Source organism: Muntiacus reevesi, chromosome 4 (assembly GCF_963930625.1).
Source record: "Muntiacus reevesi chromosome 4, mMunRee1.1, whole genome shotgun sequence".
NCBI classification, from domain to species: domain Eukaryota; kingdom Metazoa; phylum Chordata; class Mammalia; order Artiodactyla; family Cervidae; genus Muntiacus; species Muntiacus reevesi.
The window spans coordinates 19,493,688-19,513,041 of NC_089252.1; the positions used below are offsets into that span (position 1 = coordinate 19,493,688).

Below are 19,354 nucleotides of genomic sequence, written 5' to 3' on the forward strand. Positions count from 1 at the left end.
TAGTGTTATAGAAAGATTCATCCACTTCTAATATTTCCTGATTCTTTGCTGCAAATGTAGGAAGAAAAGGTTAAAACTAAACCCTAAATGGCTATCTATACCTGCTGCAGTCTCCTAAAATTAGAAAAAAAAAATGGACAACCTCTTTTTATTTTAATGTATTCCACCCTTTTTTGTTGTTGTTCTTTAAACAATAGTTTCAATCTGCTTGGTTTTGTGCAGTTTTATGATTCACATTCCCTGTGCCTGCAGTCTGCCATTTATAATGATGGTAGTTCGTGAAATGTCTGCACCAAGCTTTTCATCTTTTGTGCACTATGAAGGTGTCTGCCTCTTAATTCTCATAGCATCCCAGGGTCAGGAGAGTTCTGTTTTTAAATATTTCAGTGACATTTCATAGTTCCAGAGTGCAGTACAATTCTTGATTGGTTAGACTTTTCAATTTCCAGATAAAAATTCAGTTTACTAATGGTGAAACTATGGCCCAGGAGACCAAACAGTTTGGCAGAACATCATCCCATCTCTTTTTAGCCTACTTTTTCTACAGTCTTCAGGGTGGGTTCTGATCCTTCTTGCAGACGTGGCCCTCACATGCCCCTGCTCTGAATGCATTGTCAGCATCCCAGATGGGAGAGAGCAGCCTGCAGCAGCTTGTCACGATGGCCCCTCACACTGTGCGCTCACTCTGCCCCCACAGTTCTCCTGTGACAGCTAAGTCCCCCTCCCGCTCTCCAGTGCCTCACTTCCTCCCTCCAGACCGGCAGCTGCCTGAGAGGGTCTTCCCCATCTCTTCAAAACTAAGAACAAAAATAAAACTTTCAGCCTTACGTGTATTTTGAGAGGGAGACTGATGGTTGTGTGGAGAAAAAGTGGCTGCCTCTCCTCTGAGTCTTCAGCAACTCAGCTCTGTCCCCAAACTTGGATATCCCAGCCACCAAGACAACAGGTTCTGGTTAACCAGGCCTCCCCTTCTACTTAGGAAGGAGTTTGAGAATGCAGTGGAGAGTTCTCCGGGATCTCACCCCATCCTCCCACAGCCCTTCCCCCTGGAGGAGTTTCAGTAAGTGCAGGCGTCCCTGCCTCAGGTTTCCAGGTAGGTCTCAGTGCTCAGTGGCCATTCTGGCCAGCCCTTCCTCTGCTTCTGTTGCACATGGACTCGCAGGAGCCTGCCCACTGCGGATAAGCACCTACGGAAACAATGATTTCCATGTTCTGGCTGTGGCTCTTTGCTGAATTGATCCTCCCTCCCCGGCCGCCCCCACCCCCTAGAGAAGTGGCCTCTGGAAGACGGAACGATGGGGCACAGGATTCTCAGAAGTACAGCAAGTGAGCAGGAGGCCATAGACGGGCTCAGGCAGTGCTCAGGAAGGCTCCAGGAATCAAGCTGATGACTCCCAAAACATCAGAGTGGCTCAGTCCATCCAGGTGATGAAGCAGTAACACAGCTTGTGGTGGACTTTCTAGCAGAGCTTAAAGAGATTATTGTAAATAGCCTCCTCAGGAGGCGGGAAAAGAAAATCAGAAGCTGGGAATTATGTAACCGAGTCATCACTGGGATAAAGGGAGATTGCAGTCCCGTGGGGATGCCTCTCTTACTTCACACACTGGTCAGCAGAGTTATTCTCCCTTCCTGACTTTCTCTCGGATCCTCTCATCCTTACACTTCGACTGCCATTTGCTTTCTGCCAGTCTTTCTCCTTCCCCTTCTTTTTCATCCCCTAAAAATAGAGACTGACCCTAAATCTGGCAAGAGAACCCTTCTGAAGTGAGTAGATCTCTCCCTGCAGAAGAGCAGTCTCTTCCCACATTGTGCAGGAGAGAAATGAAAACAGCAGTATCTCTGAGCTGCCGGCCAGGGCATAGGAGCCACCCACACGTGATGCCCCTGCAGCTCAGCCCTGTGTCCACAGAACACACCTGTCGCCTCCCACAGCCAGCCTCCGCCATGTGGAATCAGTTGACATCTGCAGGCTCTTTCATGTTTTTCTCCTTCATCTGCCCTCACTGAAGCAACTGGAGACTTCAGTTACTCAGCCGAGCATGAAGAGAGAAAGCAATGATATTTAGGTCAGTCTTCTATATCACACTGCTCATGACAAAGCGCTCTTAAAATAAAGAATGATGTAATTAATAAATTTATTAACAAAATTTTTTTAATGTTTTAAGTAAAAATAAAGGTGGCTTCCGCCCTGGAAGCCGCGCTCAGAAGGAAGGGCTGGAAGTACTGCAGGAGCCGCCACGTGGGCTGCAGGGGTAAGGTCCACAGCAAGGAGGCGGCCCAGCTGAGGCCACAGTGATTTCTGTGAAAAACGAGAGCATGTTCACTGTTTCTCTGAACTTGGTCTGCTTGACATTTTACTTATTTATGTGAGTATTTGAGATGTTTTAAACACTTTATTTCACTGTTTTTTTTTTTCTATTTTTATGAATTTTGAGTAAGTTTTTAAAGTACTAGCATAATAAATTTCTTTTTTGAGTGAAGTAAATACTGTGTGTTATAGTCACTACTATTGAAATTCTCCAGCAGAACTTAAAGGTGAACAGACCTTCTCAGCGGGGATCTTACGGAATCTGGGTTGGGAAGTAGGTTCCTTGTGTCCACCACTAGATGGCACTAGTGACCAGCATCTCATATTGGATGCTAACCTTTGGGGATGACAGAAGGAGCAAGAACTTTGTCAGAATACTGATAACTATCGACTACCTGTACTAGGGTGCCATGGGTCAGGAGAAAGGTATTTTGCATGCACACTTTTCTCTCAGAAAGCACAGACAGTGTGCAATACTGGAGGCATTAGGAGAAAGCCGTAAACTTGAAATAACTTACTAAGCAGGAAGAAAATGTTTAGTGCAAGGAGTCAGAGAATTCTTTATGTTACCCATCTCTGAAATTTGGAACTTCATGGTGAAGAGAGAAAAAAAACCAAAAATGATCAGAATCGTGTTTTAGTTCTTAGATCAAGAAAATGAAAATACTGTTTCTTTAAAATGACAGCTCTTGTATTGTTGTTGTTTAGTCACTAAGTTGTGTCTGACTCTTTTGTGACCCCATGGACTGTAGCCCGCCAGGCTCCTGTGTCCATGGGATTTCCCAGGCAAGAATACTGTACTGGGTTGCCATTTCCTTCTCCTGGGGATCTTCCTGACCCAGGGATTGAACCCACGTCTCCTGCATTGACAGGCATATTCTTTACCACTGAGCCACCAGGGAAGCTATTGTGTTCTTAATAATTTAAAAACATTGCTTAAAATTACCTGCAAGCTTGAAGCTTGCCTCTCACATATCTTCAAGATACTATACCCTGAAACCATAGTAATTACCCTAATTACCTAGTCTTCTCTCTTCCTGCCAGATTCCTAACTTCTCCCACCTCCAGTCTTTTATAGACTCAATCTTAGAGATTATTCTTAAACCTGGATTCTCAGAGTTTGACAGTCAAGGTCACTCAGCTTGTTGCAGAATTGGGAAATAAATTCAGATCGTCCTGTTACACTCAACTTCTTCACACATTGGGTACCTGGAATTGACTGACAGTGTGACCTAAACAAACCTGATACAAGCAGTGTTCAGTATCACATCTCAAAAGGGTCCAGTAAGCAGAAAGTTTGGAAATTGCCCCTCTGCCTGTATAAACATGACAAGAAGAAAGAAAAGTAATTGGAGAACTCATCCTTCTGTGTTCAGTAGTTTGATTTTGGCTAGAAAAGACTGGCCAGATGCATGCAGAGGTGTGAGTTACTTAGAATGTAATGGGTGCTCGTAGTACCTCCTGAAAGGAATCACAGCTTTTTTGGATGATTTGCTATCCATATGAAATATTTGTTTATATTCTATTGTGCTTCTTTTTAAGAACTTTCAGAACTGTTAAATTCATTGCATTAAATCTCTGGAAGTATATTTTTTTTACTTTAATCAGTTCTCACTGATCCAATAATTTGTTTCAGGGAATAAGTTATGAGCATGGTTCTGAAATTTACAGAAGTGATTGCTTTGTTATAGCAATATCAGAATTGTAGTGTCTCTGTGACACCAGGTTCCTGTAGGTTTTAAGTGTGCAGGTCTTTCAGCTCCTTGGTGAAACTTATCCCTAAGTATTTCATTCTTTTTGATGCAATTGTCAAAAAGATTGTTTTATTAATTTCTCTTTCTGATAGATGGTTATTCTTGGTAGAAAAGCAACAAAATTTTTATATTGATTTGGTACCCTGCAGCTTTACTTAATTCATTTGTTGTTCTAAAAGTTTTTGGGGGGGAGTTTTTAGGATTTTCTCTATGTAATACCATGTCATCTGCTAGTAGTGATAATGTTACTTCTTTTCTGATTTGGATGCCTTTTGTTTCTTTTTATTGCCTAATTTTTATGCTTAGGATTTGCAATATTGTGTTGAATAAACTTAGCAAGAATGGCCATCCTTGTCTTCCTGATCTTAGTGGAACAACTTTCAGCTTTTAACCCATCAATAAGATGTTTCCTGTAGGCTAACTTATGTTTCCTCTCTACCTCATGTTGAGAGGCTTTTTGTTTTTTTTTAATCATGACTGGATGTTTAATTTTGTGAAATGCTTTTTTGACCTCTGTTGAGATGATCATATGCTGTTTTTAGTGTTTGTTTGTGTTCTGGCTGCATCAGGTCTTAGCTGAGGCGTGTGGGATCTTTCAGCGCGCCCATGGGCTCTGTAGCTGCCGGGCATGGGCTCTCTAGGTGAGGCCCATGGGCTCTGCCATCGCAGTGCACAGGCTATTGCCCCATGGCCTGTGGGATCCTGGGCTTCCCCGGTGGCTCAGATAGTACAGAATCTGCCTGTCAGTGCAGGAGACCCAGGTTTGATCCCTGGATTGGGAAGATCCCCCGGAGAAAGGAATGGCTACTCACTCCAGTATTCTTGCCTGGAGGATTCCATGGACAGAGGAGCCTGGCAGGCTACACACAATGGGGTCATAAAGAGTTGGACACGACTGAGTGGCTAAGATTTCATATGTGAGATCTTAGTTCCCCAACCAAGGATTGAACCCACGTCCCCAGCTTTGAAAGGTGGATTTTTAACCACTGGGCTACCAGTGAAAGTAAAAGAGAAAGTGACAGTCGCTCAGTACTGGCGACTTGTACTAGTTTTGGTCTCAGTTTATCCCTTTTTCTCTGGTTCCTTGAAGGGTGAAGTTGCACTGTTTGCTTGAGAACTTTCCTATTTCCTGATACAGGCACTTGCTGTTATGAATTCCCTTCTAGCACTGCTTTTGCAGTATCCCGTAAGCTCTAGTATATTGTATTTCCACTTTTATTTGTCTCAGGATATTTTTTAAAAATTTCCCTTTTGATTTCTTCCTTGACCATTGGTTATTCAGTGACATGTTTTTTAAATTCTTCATTTTTGTGAATTTTCCTTTTTCCTTCCTATAACTGAGTCTAGTTTCATACCCTGTGGACAGAAAAGATACTCAATATGATGTCAGTCTTAATTTTGTTAATAGTTTTGTGGTCAAACCTGTGATCTGTTATAACTATTCCATGTACACTTGAGAGAATCTAGATTCTGCCGATTTTCAATAGAGTATTCTGTAAATGTTATGTCCATCTAGTCTAACATGTCTTTACATCCATTGTTCCGTTGTGTTGCTGTTTCCCCTTTAGGTCTGTTAATATTTGCTCTATCTGTCTTGGAGGCATAAATATTTATAAATGTTCTATCCTGTTGTTGGATTGACCCCTTTGTACTGCCCTTCTTTGTCTCTTGTAGGACTCTTGTCTTGTATACCTATCCCGGCTTTCTTTGATTTCCATTTACATCCATCCCTTCACTTTTAGTTTATGTTTTGTGACATCTGAAGTGAATCTCTGTAGAATCTCCTTTCTTATTCACTCAGTCACTCTTTGTTTTTTGTTTGTAGAATTTATGTCATTTACATTTGAAATAATTGTTGATAGATACTGCCTTACTGCTATTTTGTTCATTGTTTTCTAGCTATTTTATAATTCTTTTGTATTTTGTTCCTTTCTTCTCTTGCTTTCTTCCTTTGTGATTTGATGATTTTCTGTAATGGAGTGCTTAGACTCCTTTCACTTTATCTTTTTTGTGTCTGCTATAGGTTTTTGCTTTGTGGTCGTCATGAGGCTTATATTTAAATATAGCAATCTAAACTGATCACCTCTTGTTTGAATGCATTTTAAAGCTTTACAATTTTACTTTCCCCACCACACATTTAAAAAGATGTCACAATTTACATTTTTTCATCTTGTGGATCTGTTAACAAATTATTGTAGTTATAGTTACTTTTACCACTAAACTGTAGTGTGTTTTAGTGCTTCTAAGTGTCCTGTGTGTGCGTGCTCAGTCACTTCAGTCGTGTCCAACTCTTTTTGACCCTGTGGACTGTAGCCCACCAGGCTCCTCTGTTCATGGGGATTCTGCAGGCAAAAATATTGGCATGGGTTGCCATTTCCTCCTCTAGAGGATCTTCCCAACCCAGGGATTGAACCCACATCTCTTATGTCTCCTGCATTGGCAGGTGGGTTCTTTGCCACAAGCACCACCTTTAGTACCTTTACTGTGGTTGTTTTCTTCTTTGTCTTTGAATCTTCATGCTTTGTCTCTAAGTGATTAACCCACTGCCATGACAACATTATTCTGAATTTAACTATACTTTAACTTTTGCCTGTGAGATTTATACTGTCATATTTTTTCCTGTTACCAATTATCACCCTTTTGTTTCGCTTGAAAGAAGTCCCTTTAATATTTGTTGTTCAGTTAAATTCAGTTCACTCACTCAGTCGTGTCCAACTCTTTGTGACCCCATGGACCACAGCACACCAGGCCTCCTTGTCTATCACCAACTCCCGGAGTTTATCAAAACTAATGTCCATCAAGTCGGTGATACAATCCAACCATGTCATCCTATGTTGTCCCCTTCTCCTCCTGCCCTCAATCTTTCCTAGCACCAGGGTCTTTTCAAATAAGTCTTCGCATCAGGTGGCCAAAGTATTGGAGTTTCAGCTTCAACATCAGTCCTTCCAACGAATACTCAGGACTGATATCCTTTAGGATGAACTGGTTGGATCTCCTTGCAGTCCAAGGGACTCTCAAGAGTCTTCTCCAACACCACAGTTCAAAAGCATCAATTCTTTGGCACTCAGCTTTCTTTATAGTCCAATTCTCACATCCATACATGACTACTAGAAAAACCATAGCCTTGCCTAGACCGACCTTTGTTGGCAAAGTCATGTCTCTGCTTTTTAATATGCTGTCTAGGTTGGTCATAACTTTTCTTCCAAGGAGTATGCATCTTTTAATTTCATGGCTGCAGTCACCATCTGCAGTGATTTTTGAGCCCCACAAAATAAAGTTAGCCACTTTTTCCACTCTTTCCCCATCTATTTGCCATGAAGTGATGGAACCAGATGCCATGATCTTAGTTTTCTGAAAGTTGAGTTTTAAGCCAACTTTTTCACTCTCCTCTTTCACTTTCATCAAGAGGCTCTTTAGTTCTTCTTCATTTTCTGCCATAAGAGTGGTGTCATCTGCATATCTGAGGTTATTGATATTTCTCCCGGCAATCTTGATTCCAGCTTGTGCTTCTTCCAGCCCAGCGTTTCTCATGATGTACTCTGCATAGAAGTTAAATAAGCAGGGTGACAATATACAGCCTTGACATACTCCTTTCCCGATTTGGAACCAGTCTTGTTGTTCCATGTCCAGTTCTAACTGTTGCTTCCTGACCTGCATACAGATTTCTCAAGAGGCAGATCAGGTGGTCTGGTATTCCCACCTCTTGCAGAATCTTCCACAGTTTATTGTGATCCACACAGTCGAAGGCTTTGGCATAGTCAATAAAGCAGAAATAGATGTTTTTCTGGAACTCTCTTGCTTTTTCGATGATCCAGCAGACATTGGCAATTTGATCTCTGGTTCCTCTGCCTTTTCTAAAGTTCTGGAAGTTCATCGTTCACATATTGCTGAAGCCTGGCTTGGAAGATTTTGAGCATTACTTTACTAGTGTGTAGGATGAGTGCAATTGTGTGGTTGTTTGAACATTCTTTGGCATTGCCTTTCTTTGAGATTGGAATGAAAACTGACCTTTTCCAGTCCTGTGGCCACTGCTTAGTTTTCCAAATTTGCTGACATATTCAGTGCAGCACTTTCATGGCATCATCTTTTAGGATTTGAAATAGCTCAACTGGAATTCCATCACCTCCACTAGCTTTGTTCGTAGCGATGCTTTCTAAGGCCCACTTGACTTCATATTCCAGAATGTCTGGCTTTAGGTGAGTGATCACACCATCATGCTTATCTGGGTCATGAAGTTCTTCTTTGTACAGTTCTTCTGTGTATTCTTGCCACCTCTTCTTAATATCTTCTGCTTCTGTTAGGCCCATACCACTTCTGTCCTTTATTGAGCCCATCTTTGCATGAAATGTTCCCTTGGTATCTCTTATCATCTTGAAGAGATCTCTAGTTTTTCCCATTCTATTATTTTCCTCTATTTGTTTGCACTGATCAATGAGGAAGGCTTTCTTATCTCTCCTTGCCGTTCTTTGGAACTCTGCATTCAAATATTCATTTGTAAAGCTGTAAAGCTGGTGGTGTTCACTGTAGAGCAGGTCCAGTGGTGATGAACTCCCTCAGCTTTTGCTTTTATGGAAAACTTTATTTCTCCTTAAATTCTGAAAGACAACTTTTCCAGGTAGAATATTCCTGGTTGGCACGTTTTCTTTTCACTTCAAGCACATTGAATATATTGCACCACCATCTTGTGGCCTGCCTAAGTTTCTGCCTAGAAATCTCCTGACAGCTTTATGGAGGCTCCCTTGTATATAACAAATTGTTTTTCTGTTACTGCTTTTAAGATGTTCTCCATTAAGTTTTGACAACTTAGTTATAATGTCTCTTTGGATTCTTCTTTTTTGGAACTCTCTGGGATTCCTAGATCTGTTTCCTTCCCCACTTTAGGGAAATTTTCAGCCACTATTTCTTCAAATAAACTTTCTGCCCCATTCTCTCTTCTTCTGATATCCCTATAAAGGTGTATAGTATTGATCAGTTTTATGTTGTTCCATAATCTCTTCAACTCTATTCACTGTTTCTCTTTGTTTTTTGTTTAAAGCTGAACTGATTAGATGAATTGCAGTACCTGGTCTTCTAGTTCACTGATCCTTTATTTCACTTCATCTAGTCTGCTGTTGAATGCCTTTATTGAATTTTTCAGCTCAGTTGTTATATTCTTCACCTCTGTGATTTCTGCTTAGTATTTTCTTTTTGTTGAAATTCTCACTTCATGTATTGTCCCCCTGATCTCTGTGAGCATCTTTAAATTACTTATCTTAATTTCATTAGGTCTTTTCTTGGGGTTTTATCTAATTCTTTCACTGGGAACACATTTCTCTGTTTCTTCATTTTTATTGACAATCTGTTGATTTCAATGCATTAGCTACAACAGCCAGCCTTGAAGAAGTGGCATGACCTTATGTAAGAGATGAACCTTTTTAATCCTGCCCTGGTTCTTGCTTGTCTATCAGACCTTTCTGAATGTCCAGCCTACTTCGCTCTTAGTGGCTCCCAGTAGTTGAGGTTATAATATGACCCGTCAGTGTTCCAAAGAAGAGAATTTCAGCACCTTGATGCAGGCTCACTGGAAACTGAACCTCAAACAGTAGCTTAAAATATGCACATACGCCCTCTTTCAGGGGAGGACTGAGAGAGGGCTTTCTGTCTGCTGCCTCTGCACTGAGCCCTAGGTGGATAGCACGTTAACAACTGTTTTTCCTTTGTTTGCTACCATCCTGTTGCACCCGTGAACACAAGCCTTGCTGCTCACCACAGCCAGTTATCAAGGGATGTGTCCTCTGAGCAGCAGCTACAAAAGCTGGAGCACCAGAGGTTTGCCCAGTCTCCTTCCTAGAAACACTGGTGACCTGGGGCAGGACAGAGGGAGAGTGCAAAGGTGGCCCCCACTGGCCTCTGCAGTCTCTGGAGAGGGTTTTAGTTGGCTCATAGATGTTAAATTATAAACTTGATTCTCAGGCTGCAGTTAAGATCTCCAAACAGGCCTCTTTTCACAGAAATACTGGGTATTTCAATCTGCTGCCTCTGCCCTGTGCCCTGGTGGGATAGCTTGTTTATTAGAGCCCTTTGGGACCTGGGAACATAAGCTGTGTTGGCCAGCAGAGCCAGGCAGTCAAGTGTGTCCCCTGGGCAGCCCCTGGGGTGCCAGGCATGTGTATAAGCTCCTTTCCAGGAGATATCCGTGAGGCAAGAGGAGAACATGAAGATGGTATGGTGCCCACTGGCCTCTATGGTCTCTGGAGAGGATTACAGTTGGCATCTTAATGTGTGCTCAAATTAGAAGCCTGCCCCTCAGGCCAAAGCTTTTAAGATAAGCAAATAGGCTTCTTTAAGGAAAAGACTGGGCATTTTAGTTCTACTGTCTCTGCACTGGACCCTGGAGGTATATCCATAGTAATGTTACTGAATCACAAGTGTGTGTGCCCGATGCAGAGTGAGGCCCATCCATACTAAAATATTCAAGTTTGGAACAGAGAACGGTTTATTACAGATTCATACAAGGAGATGGATGGCTCAATCCTTAAGACCCCAAAGTTACTGAAAACTTTCAGCAAGCCCCTTTAAAAGCAAGAGGTGAGAAAGGTGACTGGAATCACTTCCCTAACGGTCACTCATTGACGGTTGGTTGCTTGGGGTGGGGTTGCCTACTGAGGCACCGATGAGGTCTGACCAATGCCTGCTGTCTACCTGCAGTGTGGAGTAATGGGACAGCAGTGGCTGCCTGCTAAGAGCTGTGCTTATCCTGCTGTCACAGTAAGTCCATAGGAGCCCATTGAAAACTGTTTCTTAGCTCACTGTGGCCTTGTGGGTCTCTTGGATCCAAGCCCGACTGGCGTTCAGAGCTAGATTTATGGAGGCCCATCTCTTACGTAGAAGTCTTAAAAATTGAGGTGTCATATGCAGGGTCCAAACTCTTTGCTCAGGGAGAATCTGGGAGTTGTGAGTTCCTCTCCTGGTTGTGTGGTACCCTTCCAAGAGTGGATTTTATGGTGAGATTGTGATCAGCCTCGCATACCCATTTCAGTATAAGTTTCTTCGGGTTCACCCAGTGGGTATGTAACAGCAGGATGAGCACGGCCCTTAGCAGGTGGCCATGCTGGGCCTCACTGCTCTGCACCCTGTTACTGGGCCGCAGGCCCTGCTCAGCCATTGCTCGGTGCCTCCGTGGGTCCCGCCCACAACCAACTGTCAGTGAGAGACCGTTAGTTGTCCTGCTCAGCTATTGGTCAGCACCACAGTAGGCCCTGCCCACTGGTAACTGTCAGTGAGGGACCACTGGGGAAGTAATCCAGTCAGTGATCAGTAGTGTGGTGGTCATCAGGTGGAGAGTGAGGTAAGAGGCAGATTCAGGCCGCCTTCCAGAGGCCCTCCAGCTCAGCCAGCCTTGGGCCAGCGGTGAGCTGAAGGGCCCAGGAAACAGACTAGGGGCTACGTCCTGCAGGGCTCCAGCGCCCTCGGTAAGGCCCTCTCCTAGCCCTGGCCCCGGCCTTGAGGCAGCAGTGACCCTCTTCCCACATGCTGTTTCTGCTATCTACTAGCAGTGACCGTCTGGCACGGTCTGAGACCTGGTCTCCCCATTTGGGCAGCCTGAGGAGACTGAGGGCCAGCTGGGTTGGGTGCCTGGCTTCCTCAGGGATGACAGCTGGGCGGGAACCTGGCCCTGAGGAGCTGCCAGCTGAGACCTGCCTCCTCTTAGCCAGGACTGGGACCTTGGAGGGTGAAAGTTGTGCCTTGCAACTTTGCCCTTTCTGGTCAGGACAGAACATTCATCTGGTAGAGATTAACAGGGACATCATTACCTGATCATGACCTGACCTCAGGAACCAAGGATCTGAACAAGAAGTCTGCAACAACTCACCACGCCCAGCCCTCACCTTTTGCTTTTAAAGGGGCTGCTGAAAGCTTTCAGAAACTGGGATTCTTAGGCCATGAACCACCCATCTCCTTAATGAATCTGTAATCTTTCTCTAATGTTTTAGTATTGATGGGCCTCACTGTGTGTTGGGCACACAGACTTTCAATTTGGTAAACAGGAGTCACTCAGCTAGTTTCTGGGTTTCTCTCAAAGGGAATTATTGTTCAGTATATAGCTGTAAATTGCGTGTCAGTGACATGAGATGACTCGAGGAGCCTGCTTTGTGGCCATCTCATCCCAGAATTCTCCAGTTTTAGAGGTAATTACTCAGTGTTAGGGATCTGAAATAGTTCCCACGTGCTTTGAGGCATAGCCCTACACCCTCCTTCAGCCCTGACCTAACACTCAGCTGCTCTGTGGTTCTAGAAGAATAACTGTGTGCTGCCTGAGGATCTGAAGAACTTTTACCTGATGACCAACGGCTTCCACATGACGTGGAATGTGAAGCTGGATGGTGAGTCAGCCTTCTTGCTGTGAAGGAACACTTGCCTGGCTGAGAGCTTAGGGGAAACGATTCTGGGGGCCTTTACAACTCAGGAGTCTGAATGTGAACAGTGTATGGGGGTATCCAGACGCTGTGATCATCTCCCAGCAGTAAACTGTGCCATCATTGCCTCACCCACCACCTCTGTGGCCCCTGTGCCAGGGTCTGCCCAGTACCTAACCAGAAGCTAAAGTTAGAGGCTTCCTATTGGCCTGAGATGTTGGGAAAATTGAGCTACCTTGAAATTAAAACCTTGGAGGAGTCCACTTTGGAGCTGTCTTCTCAGGGTGAGCTGCAATGACAGTCTCTGGTGGTCATAAGAGGGGCTCCTCCCTTCATTCCTAGCAGGCTGGAGATCTCAGGGCTCTGACCTCTCCCTCACATCTCCCCAGTCTAAGTTATCCGCCACCTCAGTTCACAGGTTTTCATCCTGGTATTTAATACATCCAGGATAGACACTTCTGTTGTGGATGTGGGGACTCGCAACTTGGCACATGTAGGAGATTCAGGCATTATGCAGGCATGAAGGTCAGTGCTACGCATTTAGGTGAAAGCGCTAGTAACATTTCACAGGCTGGGAAATCCCGATCTAGCCCCTGGGGCACAGCTGAGTCCTGACACAGACTTCCCTGTCCTTAAGAGGACTTTATAATCTCCAGACTCCAGCCACATCCCCAGATCTGCTTTGGTCCTTGGGAATCACCCTGCACCTCTTCTTGCTGCCACTAGGATGAGTAATTTCTGCAGCCCAGCAGATCTACAGAACTGACCCTTCACTGCCTCTACCTCCTGAGTTCACTTTTTTGGTGATTCTCCAAACCTTCCTGTTTCTCTCTCAGCTGACTAGAGGCACACTTTATAACTGACTCCTAAGCATTTAACGTGAACTTAGAATCATTACCTCTGATGGTCTAGAAACCATTGTGTCACCAAAAGACAGTGGCCAGAGGCTGGAGTGACTGTCAGATCCTCCCTTGCCCACATCAGAGAGACAGGCTAACCCTTTCAGAAGCCTACTTCAGAAAAGAAACATTTCATGAAGGTTTTATAAGTCCCTATTCATTATTAATACTTTTTCTAACTTAATCCTCCCAACCTATTTTCTTATCCTCATCCCCATTGCCATACCCGTTTTTTACTGGATGGCCAAAATCATTAACAGAAAACCTAGCACTGGCAGCTTCTGATGTTTACCTCCTTCCTTAGTGGTCTCTTCTTCTTGGACATTCCAGGCTACACACCAGCTTCAGTCATTCCAATATTTTAGCAGTCATATGTCCAAGTCTTAGTGCACCACCCCATGCCCAGCACCTGTATTATGAAGATTCTGTATGACAGATAAGAAAAATAGATCATCTTTTTTGTGCACATGAATCACAGAAAACTGGAACTAAGCAAAAAGGCTTTCAAGAAAATTTGCTCCATTGAGTAAAAAATGACAAGTAAAGGGGGAGTTAGTTTCCACAGTGAAAGCTTATGACAAGAAGGGTAGAAGTGGTCAGTTATATAATTAAAACTGTTACTTTGGAAAGTATAATCCTTCATTCTGGATGGCGGGAGCAAAAATATTTTTCAGTCCTTTGATCTTCAAACAGGCTCCAACCCTAAAATTCACAGTTCTTTTTGAGAACCCCCTCTTAAAATTTCCTTTGGTGCTCCACCCTAACACATGCAGTGGGGACTCTTCACTCAAGGTCCCAGCTGTTTTTCTGGGTTTTTTTTTTTTTTTTTTTTTTTTGCTTAAAAGATGAAAGTCTGATGCTTCAGAGCATGTAGTACATTGATTCTCTTTTTTCCACTTTCCATTCAATTCCTCAGCCCTGGGATCAAATAATAACTGGTCTTAAGTTAGTCAAGCAGATGCCCTTTTGTTGACCATGGTAACTAGCTTATTATTCCATTTAATTCTTTTTGTTAACATTCCCATAGAACATACCATTCCATTGGGCAGCATGGCAATTAACAGCATCTCAAAACTGACTCAACTCAACCAGTCTTCCATGTACTCACTTCCTAACGCACCAACTCTGGCAGACCTGGAGGACGATATACAAGAAGGTAACTGGGGGAACTTCTGCTTTGAGTTACAAATCAACCTGCTTGTTTCCATTTTATAATATTGAAAATAATAGAAAGACATTGTAGCATTGTAACTTGTTCCCCTAAAGTCAAAACCTTCCCACTCATGGCTTCTCTGAACCATGGAGTAAGGTTAAAAACAAACAAACAAAAACAGCCTGTGTCAAAAAAGGAAATTTTCATCAAGAAAATGCCAGGGTTGGGGTCTTTGTTTTGTATCCAGTACCCACTGCAGTCCCTGCCGCATAGTAGACAGTTAATGAATTCTGATAAGTGAATGAATGCTATGGATTAAACTTCAGCCCACATTTCAGTGTTGAGACGTTTCAGGGACCGTGGCAATCTAAGTGCAGCTTCCTGTCTCCCTTCAGGCTCTTGGCCACTTCTGATTGAAATGGCTTAAATTCAAATGACTGCTAAAGCTATAATCAATTATGTATAAGTGAGGACTTCTTCAGTCAGAATTGTGTTTGGCTGCATATAACAGACCCCCATTACAATGTTTAAAGAGGAGTTTATTTTTCTCTTAATAAGAATCTGGAACTAGGCTGGTGTAGTTGCTTGAGAAACTCGATGATAAAGTCTCCTCTGGATTCCTGGCACACCAGCCTTCGGGTTTGGTTTTCATTCTCATGGTTGAAGAATGTCAGTTCTACCTCCAAGCTTCAAGTCTGTGTTCCAGGCAGGAAAAAGAAGAGTAAAGGGCAAAATAACTGTCTCTTGGCAGAATATTTCCTTTTTTGTCAGGAAAATGGTAGTTTTCTCAGAAGCCCCTCCCAATAGCCATTGGCCAGAATAGAGTCAGAAGGTTACCCATCCCTGCAAGGGAATTTGAGGAGGTAAGTATTTTTAGCTGTGTAGTAGTGCCTCTTCAAATTGAATTGGAGTAGAACTGGAGTTCTAAAAGGGAGAATGAATATTCAGTAGATAACTATAGCATCTCTAGTACTAATGCCTTGGAGTGCATCAAAGTTCTGATAGAACTGATGATAGTCTTTCTCCTTCAACTGGACAAGCAGCTGGATAATCAGAAGAGGAATCCAGGGGCTGAGACTGGAAAGTTTTGGGCCCTGAGAAGAACCTGCACTCAGAAATGTATGGAATCCTCATGAGTGGGGAAAAGGTCACATTTTCTTTGTGTGTATATTGGGGCTCTCTACTCCCTCAAAGGCAAAGATGCTGGTAAATAAGGGGAATGGGTGTACCCTGCCCTTGAGGCTGGTAGGCAGCAGTAGACTAAATGACAGAAATGATTTCATGGGACCTCAGCATAGGACTTGAGCTGGGGTAGAGACCACATTGTCCTACGTATTCATGGGGCTAAAAGTCACTTGGGCTTCTGGCACCTTCTGGATTCATGCTTTATCATACAGTTCAACAACTCTAAGTTTCATAATAACTGCCTTATTAGAAAAGAACCTGATGTTGGGAAAGATTGAAGGCAGGAGGAGAAGGGAACAACAGAGGATGAGGTGGTTGTATGGCATCATCGACTTAATGGACATGAGTTTAAGCAAGCTCTGGGTGATGGTGAAGGACAGGGAAGTCCATGGGGTCGCAAAGAGTTGGACACAACTGAGCAACTGAACAACAAAATTCAGGACTGTATACAACTTTTACATAAGAACTCTTGGAAAAGAGGTGTACGTAGTGCATGGAATATGTTTAAATGTACTGTCTCAGCTAACCCTAAAAAATAGGACAAAAGCAAGATATAAGAGCCTTATGGGTTAAATTGTGTTAAATATTCATGTTAAAGTCCTAACCTCACTACCTCAGACTGTGCCCTTATTTGGAAATAGGGTCATTATATTAATAGATCTAAGTAGTTCGGGTGAGGTCATCCTGGAGTCAGGTGGAGCCCTAATCCAGTATGACTGGCAACCTTTTAATAGGGGAAATTGGGAAATTGGGAAATATTGGTACATAAGAAAGATGTAAAGATGAAGACAGAGATGGAGTTCTGCTTTTACATACCAAGGAAAGCATAAACATAAAAATAAAAGTTGCAAGCAAACTACCAGGAACTAGGGGAGAGACACAGAACAGACTCTTCTCCACAGCCCTCAAGAGAAACCAACCTTGACCTGGATCTGCATCCTCCAGAGGCATGGGACAACAAATTTCTGTTCAAGCCTTTCAGTATGTGGTACTTTGTAGCATTAATACAAAGAATGTTCCAGAGAGTCCTTACAGTATAAAGTATAGGACAAAGAGGAAAAGAAGTAGAAAGTGGAAGGTCTCATCCTACTGGAGGAAAGACATGTTATACTTTGGGGGAAACAGAGGGTCTTTAGTGTCCCGGTTTTCTTTTCCTGTATACCAGATTACCACAAATTTACTGACTTGAAACACTACACATTTCCTATCTAACAGTTTTCATGAGTTAAAAGTTCAGCTACAGATTAGTAGAGTCCTCTGCTTAGAGTCTTAACAGGCTAAAATCAAGTGTCAGCTGGTACTGTGAAGCCGCCTGAGGATAGGGGCCTCTTCCAGGCTCACTGGTGGTTGACCTTACGCAGCTCCTTGCAGCTGTGGGACTTGGTCCTTGTTTTCTTGTTGGTTGTTGGCCTGGTGTCACTCTCAGCTCATCGAGACTGCCACATGATTCACAACATGGTACCTTGCTTGTCAGTCAGCTGTCTGCTACAGTAGTCTCATAATGTCACCTAATCAAGAGAATGATTACTCCTTTGTTACACCTGACTACTCTCAGGGGAGGAGGTTATACAAGGTGTGTCTATCAAGGAGTAGGACTCTTGGGGGCCATCTTAGAATTCTGCTTACCACACTTGGTTAGAGAAACAATGGCCTATTATTTTCAAATAAAGATAGAATCGTATGAATCCAGTCATGCAAGCATAACAAAAAGGAAGATAACCACTAAAGGAATAAAAGATTACTTTAGACTCTCCAATCTAATAAAGGTAGTTTTGAATCACATGAGTAAAAGTAAGAAAAAGGGAAAAGAAACATTATAAAACAGGCAACAGAACATTAAGAGGAATAAAATAAAACAGATTGATCATTACATTAAGTGTGCGGGAATTGAATTTCCCTTTTAAAAAGCAGAGACTATCAGATTGATATAAAAAGCAAAGCTCACCTATGTATTATTTTCAGGGGCATACTTAGGCTGATGAAGAGACCTCCTGGTGAAGGCAGGTAGGTAATTCAGAGCAGCCTTCTTGCTGAAGACAACTGAAAAGTCAGGCAACACACAAAAATCACCGAAGAGCTAATAAGATGATGAGGTAGCACTAGCTTAACATCCAGAAGAAGACAGAAATCCAGGGGAGAGGCTCAATGTTGCTCTTGCCTAGGATACACTATCCTTTTCAAAGGAAGCAATGAGGCTATGAAAGGCTGAGAATTGGACCCATATATGAGACTAGGACAATAAAACGGAGTGTAGGACCTACAAACTAGAGCACCCATAAAAGCTACCCTATCCTTTCAGTTAGCACGGTGGGGAGCTGTACCTTAGGAGACAATAATGAACCAGAAATAACCACTTTTCACATGGACTGAAGTCCAGGTGTAAGTCACACGTGCATCCCAGAAAATGTTAAATCTCCAAATTGCACTAATTTGATTCCAGTATGAATATCCTAGGGGGCCTGGCATTCACTTACACACACACATTCACTCTAAAGAAATGTTGGGAAAAGTGACTGTCAATGGTTGCAAAGCTCAGTCCGTACACTAAAAGCCATTGAATTGTACACTTCAAATGAGTAAATGGTATGATAGATGAATTATATCTCAATATAAAACTCACATAAAAGCAAACTTCTTCCCTAAAAGAAGAAAACATTATCCTAGACCCCATTGTTTTTATAAACAATTTTTCAAAAATAATCCTCCTGAATATGAACCAGGCACATGAATAAACACAACACCCTGAACAAGAACTAGCACCAATAATGTAACAGGCGGAGATCCACTGGTACTCCCAAGGATGAAATTATTAGGCACAAGCTATAAGACAATGTGCTAATGTGCAAATGAAGATAAAACTAAAAATTCAACAAAGAACTAGTAACAGGGACATTGTAGATTTGACCTTATGATTCTGGTCATAAGGCATGCTATCTTTCAAACAGATAGCAAATAATACTATCTTGTGCAATAGTATTGTGCAAATAATACTCTAAACTCTGAGGAAATTTTTAAGATAATTACTTAAAAGGACTAGAGAGTAACCAGATATGAGCAGAAACTGGAGTGGCATCTACAAATGGCAGAAGGGAATCACACTGAATGATTTTCCTATTTTTGTAACTTTTTGCCTGAGGGTAAACCCCAGATAGCATCAGTCAGGGCTGCTAAAACTTGGTAGGAGCCTATAGTCTGAACTTTTTGTTTCATCCAAGATGAAATAGCAGAGACCAAGCTTCCCACCTGAAACAAAAAACAAAAACAAATGTAAAAAAAAAAAGTAAAACAATGGATTTCAAGACAGCATCATGCAGGGAAGGATGATGAGTTCTGATGATGGGAAACAAATGAGGTGGGCCCTAGCTTATTATCTGAAAGTTTTCGGTTGACAGCATAGAGAATGAAACCAAGCAGAGCCTGTTGTGCCTGTTAACTAAGAAGAGAGAACTAAGAGCCCAACTGGGTGAAGACAGCTCACGGGACTGAGTAATGGGGAGGAACGAGCTGCATAGAGAACTGCCGAGGACCCTCCTCCAGTATTGAGCAGAGAACTGATGAGCACCCGCATGTGAAGATACTGCCCAGGGACAAGACCGCCCCAGGTGATGAGCGGGAACAGCACCTGGTGCTCACACAGGACCAGGCCTAACGCCTGTTT

The 19,354-nt window shown here is 42.8% G+C and overlaps 1 protein-coding gene across 1 annotated transcript in view; it reads left to right on the forward strand.

Annotated features, from left to right (window-relative positions):
* TPGS2 (tubulin polyglutamylase complex subunit 2) overlaps positions 1 to 19,354 on the forward strand; it is a 58,096-nt gene that overhangs the window by 30,585 nt on the left and 8,157 nt on the right. Inside the window, exons 3-4 of the mRNA XM_065935122.1 lie at positions 12,339 to 12,426; positions 14,386 to 14,514. Of these exons, the coding sequence (XP_065791194.1) occupies positions 12,339 to 12,426; positions 14,386 to 14,514 (217 nt within the window). The remainder of the gene's footprint in view (positions 1 to 12,338; positions 12,427 to 14,385; positions 14,515 to 19,354) is intronic.